This window comes from Opisthorchis viverrini (assembly GCF_000715545.1).
Source record: "Opisthorchis viverrini unplaced genomic scaffold opera_v5_507, whole genome shotgun sequence".
NCBI lineage: Eukaryota > Metazoa > Platyhelminthes > Trematoda > Opisthorchiida > Opisthorchiidae > Opisthorchis > Opisthorchis viverrini.
This window is the reverse complement of record NW_008752171.1, coordinates 60,047-69,026: the sequence shown is the minus strand read 5'-3', so window position 1 is coordinate 69,026 and position 8,980 is coordinate 60,047. Positions and strand designations below refer to the sequence as shown.

The 8,980-nt window shown below is 42.8% G+C and overlaps 2 protein-coding genes across 2 annotated transcripts in view; one reads left to right on the top strand and one right to left on the bottom strand.

Moving 5' to 3' along the window:
* Positions 1–8,980, bottom strand: part of T265_15449 (hypothetical protein) — a gene marked incomplete at both ends in the record, with an annotated part of 84,391 nt that overhangs the window by 21,810 nt on the left and 53,601 nt on the right. The window lies entirely within an intron of this gene.
* Positions 4,158–8,980, top strand: part of T265_11498 (hypothetical protein) — a gene marked incomplete at both ends in the record, with an annotated part of 18,917 nt that continues 14,094 nt past the window's right edge. Inside the window, one exon of the mRNA XM_009178168.1 lies at positions 4,158–4,201. Coding sequence (XP_009176432.1) covers positions 4,158–4,201 — 44 coding nt within the window. The remainder of the gene's footprint in view (positions 4,202–8,980) is intronic.

Genomic DNA, 8,980 nt, shown 5'->3' with positions numbered 1-8,980 from the left:
CAAATGAGCTTTAGACGGTAGAGTAACCCCCCAAAAATATGCCCTCACAAAGTCGGTGAACCGTCTTTGAGAGGGTAAGGTGGAGTTTTCCGTCATTCATGATTAAATGGGTGGAATCCTGATAGCGTACAGGTTGGAGAAAAGCCGAATCCAACATGAGAAGTGCAACAAGTTTCAGAAATAGGCTACACGCTACAGTCCCGTACAGACCTTTCAGCTCGTCATCCCTTCACGTAAAGTATAGGGCACTTTTGTATCATTTTATACATGATATGTAGACCGCAAAATCAGGTATGTTAAAGAACATCTCAGAACCATCTATGGGAGAGCCACGTTATACTTCGTTACCATTAAGAAAGATCCCCTCAAATACATATCATTTCTTCGGATAATGCGTGACGCCACTTTCGAAAAGCACGATTTAGAACACGCCCTCCCCCCTCAAAAAAAGAAACCGCCACCCCGTGGATTTCAAGAACTCTTCTTAAACTATTATTCTCCATGTCACCGGTTATCCGAAGAGTGCATAACTTCATACTTTGAATATACGAAACGCCATGACAGCGTACTTCTGTTTCACCGTGATGTTGGCATCTACTTTAATGGCTACGAAATCGGTACTTGTAATTCAAGACGATTTTGAATGTCAGAGCACATGACAGAAATCTTCGAGAAGTTGGTATGATATAGGTTTTCTGCTCCCTACGATTGATTGGCGTTGCTTAGAGCATTCTATTATCCCTTCATGCGAGCACCTGACTACACATCAGCAGCAATACAAAGACTATGTTAATGTGTCATACACACGAAGAGTTGGTTGGCTTCTTTTGGCCGGCCCACCAGACTGGAAAACTGTGCAATCAGAACATAGAATAAGTTAGCATTAAACAATAGAGACCAACTCTCTCAACTAGGAGCATTTGACCGTTTTCCTTGAGTGGTCTTTTTCAGTGGCATCACCGCGCACTGGGAGACTTGCCTAAAAATGAGTGTGTTAGGTTGGCAGTACAAGTCCCCTAGAAATAGACGAATGTAGACCATCCCGGTTTGTATGCCAAATGAAGAACTATGATTTGCAGATCTATTGCAGGTCTGTTGCAAAACTACATGTGGATACTGCCTTGTATGATAATACCTAACAACTATTTTGAAGTTATGGGCATGACTATTCAAACCGGCATTTTTATGTACAAAAATGGCTATCAGTTACTTACGGATATGCATAACAGTGAACGTACAGCATTGATTATAATAAAGAGTACTACCTTTGGAATTAATACCATATTAATCGGGTGCCGAAAGATTGGACTTCAAATTATTAACTCTTGAAAGACCCCCTGTGTCTGTTTCTCATTGTATTTTCGGATGCTCTGATCCGTGACAGAAGAGAATTCACATTCGTGGATCTCCTTAGACAGTCATTACAGTTAAACCAACTTTATTAATCTATGAATATCACTGAAAAAGATCGATGAGAAGTGATCTCTTGTAAACTTCCGCATCGTCAAAATGACTTATATATTATGTATAATGTGCTCTTGAGAGGGGCCATTCCAAAGATTGACCAACAGCGACCCTCTCTGCGAGTACTTCGTCTCTGGGAGGTTACCGTAACACATAATCTTGAACTAGGTTGTCTTGATGATACCACATGATGAACATTTGTGGCATCATTTAGTGTTAACTCCAGATGACTTCAGACAGCCTGGATACCAGAGTTATTTTTCACTGAACAGGACGCCCACAGCGGAATTAAAATACTCGCAACCAACCCATCGCTCAGCACCACCACGCTTTCTAACAACGCACTGATGATGTCAGTTCGATTGGTGATGAAAAGCTTGCAGCGCCAAAGAGCCCAGCTCAGTGGATAAGCCAACGACCGTACTTGCAACAAAATCGCGCATACCTTTGAATCCATACAACGGATTCTGCTGCAATCCTGACTGTCGTTTCTAAAGAGCTGATCACTCTTAGGAGTTTGGCCAACTGGTAACAGCGTCCACTGACGATAAAGGTCACCGTTACATTGCAGGTCTTATAAAGATGGATGATAATATCACTGAACTAGCTTGTGTTAGCCGTCTAATTATTATAAAAATTTAACATACAAGGGTCTTGGCTTTTTGCACTGCCAAGACACGGTGTTGTCTTCCAGCAGATACCTCCTCGCGCCAAGCGGGAACAAGTGGACCTTTCCCTGCGAGTGACCTTTGCTGGCTGAAACTACTGGAAATCCTCAAGTTTCTGGTAAGCAAAAGCAATTTAATTATACATATAACATCTAGTTACTGCATCCAAGCGAGTCACGAATAAACCGTTGATGGTACAGTTGAACCGTCAACGCAATTAAGAGATAAAGTTACAAGTCATGCGGCATAGGACAAGAGTTTTCAAAAAGTTGTATTGACATTGGTTGCGGGTGTTTGGTAATTGTTCCTTCCCTTTTGAACCAACTGTGAGGCTGAGAAATTCCACCCTAGCTTAATTGGTAGAGAGCTTGTCCAGTGAGTGAAAAGTTACCGGTAGTAGGCTGCCTGTCAGCCTCGATTACTTTGTCGTTCATGAGTCGTATGAGGACAAAAAACTACCCACCAAATCAGCTGGTTCAATTAAATGGACCTGTATTCATAAGAACCTGTTATTCAGAGCACAACAAAATCCCACGTCAGTCATAGCCCGATGGTTTGTACCACATCCGCTGGAACATATCCGGTCAATAGGTATAAGCTGGTGGCTGATGCGAGCGCAAATTTCCTGTTCATGCCCAGCAGAATGTTGCATCAACAATATAAAAGCTTCCGATGTGTCGAAAATTTCAAGGCTCCGTTGTGCGCATTGCCCAAATGAAATAAAACACGTAAAATTTTCATAGAACTTTAAACGCGTATAAGTTTCTTGAACCATTTTTCAACGATATACAGTCGTTGCTTAGGCGGAATAGAGTAACAGTATACCGCATGAACTTTATTAAGCCTTCTTAAAAATTAGTTTGGGCAATTAAGTTTACTTACCCTGAGTTGAACATTCATCTCATCCATATTTGGGACCGTTAAAAATGCAAAGCCGACGAGAGAATGAAAGAGTCATCTTTCTGGAAAAGCTCGAACAGTCAGCTGTGTGTGGTAGTTTAACGGTGTTTTCTACTCAAGCAGCCTGTGTCACAAAACCGGTGTCGAATGAATGCTAGAACAAAAACTTCTCGGATAGAAGGGCCTGAGGAGTCTGGGATGCTCTCTTTCCTTCTCCAGTACACAGTAACACAAATAATTTGTGAGCAAGTCGCAACTAGAATGAGACACCTTTAGAGCACTGTGAAGCATTTTCTCACAGGTTGATGTTAAGGAAAGACTTAACTGAATCTCTGCTGCATCTCTGAACCACACAAACTCAATTCGCAAATGATAGCATTTTGTCAGTTGCGTACAGTTTAAAAAATGTGATCGAACTGATGGAAACCCAAGGACTGCGCCTGCCTGATGAGCCCCAAGATAGGCAACATCGGTCATGGGCTTTCGAAATGTTTACAGCAACCTTAGAAGTAGTGTCATGTCATCAACAGTTTCGCATACACCTACGACTTCTGAACTAAACCAAACTAATCCCATCAGACAGAACTCTAAGTTACGCTGCATGGCAAAGTGTTCTGCGCATGGTTGCATGCGAGTCTGAAAAGGATCGAACTAGGCTCATTACCTCGCATACTTTATGCACTAAATCCAAAATATGAGCCAATGTAAGCAATCTGTATCAGCAATCGTCCCCTTTAGAAAAACTTGCGTTTTCTGGGAACTTGACACTTGCTCTGGGTCACTCTTCACTGACGAGGTGAACGGCTTGTATCTACCTTACCTCAAATCTCTGCAATAATGGAAGAATACTGCTTTCCTTATGGAAAATTTACACAATCAACTACTTTAGAATAGATTCCAGGTGACTCAGTTGTCAAAACCTAATTGGGGAGCAGGTGAATGTATGCTCGAACAGCAATGCAAAGCCGAGGAGTATTCGGTCAGTTCAGGCTGCAGAAACGAGATTAAACGTAAAATAAATTGGTAAGAACGTGGGGGCGCAGAATACAGCGATATTTAACTTGGCATAGCTAGCGTCCATTAGACCGAGTAGTTAAATTCTGTCATGATTCTGGAAAAAAGGGAATGAAATCTATAGATATATACTTCCTTAGTGAAGAATTCATCCTGTAAGTAAATCATATCCAGGTTAAAAGGCCAAGGAGCACAGTACGGCTGTTTTATTCTTACTGGGAATCGTCAGTAGTACGCATTCCACCAAACTCAAGTAAGCTGTAACAACACGGCTGGTATTTTGAACAGTTGAACAGTGATTCTCAATAAAGATGAAACTGCAGAGATTGGATTTACTCGTAGGACGAAATTTCTACTAGAAAATCCCGAAGTCTTCTCACACTACCATAAAATATGGATTTCACCCAACTCATGAAGTTTTCCCGTCCTAGAAAGCTGAAAATCTAGGTCCATCTGTTGTTTTCTCGTTACCAATATTGAACAGTGCGCCATACTAATCTATGAGAAGCCTTTGGCACACAACTCCCTGACAGACCTCCCAAAATTCAGTCGCAACATCAAAAAAACTATGATATCTGAGAGAGGTTTTACTATATGAGTAGTGGAGATGTTTCCCCTCATGAAAACAGATGCGGCTAAAAAGGACAGAACCAACAGGTGTTCCCCACTTCTTATGATTTGCGCCATTTCGTAGCCCGAGATAATGATTGGGCACAATGGAACTCGCTTCGCCGAACAAGCGAGTGTTCGTGAGAAGTCGGAGGTCTAATAATAGAGGTCTTTGTAGGCTGTCATTTTTCAACTTGACGGTGTATTAATTGGTCTTGCGTTTTGCAACTAAGTAACAAAGGTTGGTTAGCTGCGAATCCTCAACGCATGCCGCCGTGAGGTCGTTTGAAAACATATCCTAATGATAGTCATAACTTCGTCCTTTTGCACAGTTAAGACGGCCGGATACTGAGAAACTTTTGCTGGAAAACAGAAGCACCCAGGCAATAAGACCATGCCAAAACAGCTTGGGGTAATCACTGAAAGCACGATAGGAACAGGGCTGTCTGCTTTGCCTGCACCGGTGTGCATTTTCACTATAGTATGGGACTACCGATCACGATAGATATTCAGTAAACACCGGATCAAGATAGTCCACGTTTATGGATATGGGATATTGTCACCACTGCTTACGCATGTTACACAATCTGGCAAAGAATGATTAGGCACGACCGGTTCATCGAAGTTAGACTTTCCGAACTGTGAATCGAACTGATCTTAACTAGATAACTAGATAGATGGTCTGGTGACATGACACAAGGGGTCAAACTCCCACGAGGAAATTCGGGTATTAGCCTCAGATGTTTGTGAAGGGTATGAGCACGATTCCCGACAAAGTCCGCCCACCTTCGTGCTCCTTCAAATGACTAGAAGCGAGTTTAAATCGATCTCATACACCACAGCTCATGCCGTCCTCTTTGCAAATACGCTAAGTCAGGTTTATGAGGTCGTTTGTTGGTTTTTAAATTTACTCACCAGTTGTTACACATTTGACAATATTCGATCACCACAATCAGATAAAAACATTATAATCCACAAAGCCGTGTGCAACAAAAGAATGTGACTTTTCCACATTCCAGATTACTAAACAAGCTAGTCTTACCATCCCATCAAGGAAATTTGATACAGTTCTGAAAACCACTAACACAACACAAAACCTAGTTTTGTGTCAAAGAAACTTGATGCAGTCTATGAGGGAGTACCGCAACACTTGCAGGCTTTAAATTCGAATTAATCCCTAAAATCCATTAATTCCAGTGTTTTTAACCTAACAGATGGGAAGCATTATAAGCTAGTAGCCAGACAAACCAATCTACTCATTTTCGCGCCTTCTGTTTTCCCTTGTGACACGTCATGGCTAGCGTGTTGCATGCTGGAACCCGTTTTCGGGGATTGTTTCTCTGTCTGCGAACTGATAATTAGCTCTCGTCGGTAGCAGCTCAACGGCCATCGCACGTGTTTCTCTGTTAGAGAAGAACTACAGCTCGTTAGTCTCACGCGTATCCCATGGCATGGTGTTTATCGGACCCAACACCCTACCCCCTGTTCACATCACTTCGCGCAACGTCTGTGTATTCGTTGTTTGAGTCCTGAAAGGAAACGAGATAGCGCACTAATTAACTTGACTCCGAAAAGAGAAAAGATCTTGGTGGACCGACACACACACACACACGCACAGGCGTACAAACACCTTGTGGGTATTTGCGCACGCACATGTTTATATCAACTCAGATGTTGTCGGTGTGTCAGACTTGTTATGGACAAGCTCAGGGAACGGCCGAAAAGCGAGTGGATCTGAAGTGTACCGGGGGCTTTTAATTCACGCGCAAACTATTTCAGTCACACCGGCATAGCTTTTGATATGGTCCGGAAAAGGAAACACAGAATTAGTGTAGTGTGTTCATTAAAACAGTCCCGAAGCATTTTCACATCCAGAACTTTTGTTAAATCTGATGAGGTGAATCCCGGGCTTTGTCTCCAGACACGCAGGATGGGTTGATGAAACTAGTCCCCTAATCGCTAGGTCTGCTTCCACAGATTTGTGTTATTCTCTTTCAGTAACCATTTGGCTGTTTTCCAAGAGAGTAGAGTGCGAACTTATACTAATCCTACTCACATTGACGCGGAATCTCAAGTTAATTACAGAAGAGTTTCGATACTATTGCAGACGCCTCTGAATATTTCATTTCTTTTTGTACACCGCCGTTCGGGGTATCCAGTGGACATTTACAACCAAATGACGACCGAAAATCTACAGCTTGTTAAATGCTTGTCTACGCCTTTACTCTTGCTTTCATGCCGGACGAATAAGACTGGTTTCCGAATAAAACTGGCAAACCTGATGCTGAGGTAATTACGTATGTATATGGCTGCTTGGAAGATATTACAATCAAGCAGTCCCGTTAGGCAGGAATTGGTTTGCGAACAGTCTAAAATTCCGAAGCCCTCTGAGAGTTTCATCGCTCGGTTTGAAGTTCGCCACCACTAGTTGCTTAGAAAAGTTACGCATGCTCACTTTAGCTGTTTCAAACAGTTTCGACTGAGTTTTATTTGGTGATGGTGCCCACCGCACTAGAGCGAGAACTTAGCTCCGTAAATTAGCATGAGAATAGTATCCTCTACAGTGAATTCATCAAGATGGGAGTTAGTGATTTGCACAGTAGCGAGACAAGTGAGTTGCTGACAACGTGTTCAATGGCTGTCTGTTTAGTGATATGCACAGTGGCGAGACAAGTGAGTTGCTGACAACGTGTTATTGGATACCCCAACGACGCCCATTATCAGAGAGAGCGGATTGTGGTCAAAAACTCACAAAAACGTTCACATGTTGCTGGTACATAGGGAATCTACCATCACTAGATGCAAACGACTGGTTCAGTCGATGCGACTGTTACACTTGCAGAGTCAGTTCAGTCTAGTCAGTCTCACTTGTTTCGTACGGTGCACAGTGGCTGGTTTGGGAACCAATCTTAAATCTGACTTTTTCCTCTCCAGCCACCGAAGGATATCGTCCTTCTTTTATTGCTCCTGACCCTCTCTCATGCGACGGACGACGATGGCCTCGGAAATGGCCTTGTATATCTAGTAAAGTACGTATTTTGCAAACAAATTTGGTGTCTACGGAAGACTTAGCCACATTCCAGTTGATTCTCTCGCTTATGATATTTTTTCAGCTAAGCGTGTATATAAAGGCCACTTAGTAATTCCATTGATACGATATTCCGGATATCGGAGTATATTTTCTTAAAGGAAGACTTCTCCTAAGTCGGTTGGAAACCCCTAAACAGCTCGGTTACTCCTTTCTTGTAGTTCATCAGACAGATGCAATCCTCGACTTTCTGTCAAAAATTTTGGAAACTGATCTGGCTATAACGAGTGATTTATCTGAATTCTAGCTGAATCCCTGCTTTAGGCCACACTGTTATTGACTGTGTCTACCTGATGTGTCCCCGGGATAAATGAACTATGTAGTGAGCGTGGAAGAGTCTTCAGCAACTATATAGTCAGTTGTTCTGATTCATCTCTAGCTGAATCCCTGCTTTAGGTCATACTGTAACTGACTGTGTCTACCTGATGTGTCCCCGGGATAAATGAACTATGTAGTGTAGTTCGAAGAGTCTTCAGCAACTATATAGTCAGTTGTTCGTCAAGAAAATATACTGGGATATCCCAGTTAGCCCCCCAACTGATACATCAGATGGCATATTTGTAGCACATTACGTTGGAGACTATCATGAACGAAAAGTTCAGCTGGGACTCCCGTTAAAACCAAATGAGTGTGCAAACGAATTTAGTTTGTGAATCGAGTACGGTTTGGTTTCTGACATAACGCAAGACAGGCAGCTGCCACACCGTAAAAAACACTTTCACAACACAGCAGAGGATTGTGAATATATCTAATCAGTCCAGCGAACGGGATCCCTTTCAGTATATCTCTCGATGCAATCGGTCATTTTACTTAAGTTGCTTCGCACTACAGAGGTCTGAAAAGACGGCGTTTCTCGTATCTTTTATTGTATGACGGCTACTCTTTTCAAGGACAGCGGTGGACACCTCAGCCAGTGCTTGTTTAGCCTGTTTGAATCTATCTGGGAGAAGCAGGCCGTCCCAGACAACTGCGGTGAATCGACAGTAGTGCCCATTTTCAAAAAGGATACTCGCAGTGAATTTAGCAACCACAGAGGTGTTAGCTTGACGCCTGTTGTGACAAGGCTTCTGGTTTCACTGATTTTTCGTCGTCTTACGGTGGCATGCGAACACTGAATCGTGAAAATCAGGCGGGATTTCGATCGGGTAGAGGCTGCGTTGACCACATCTTCACACCTCGTCAAGTGTTAGAGCGACGCCACATGTACAGACGACCCACAATCTTGGTATTCCTCGAC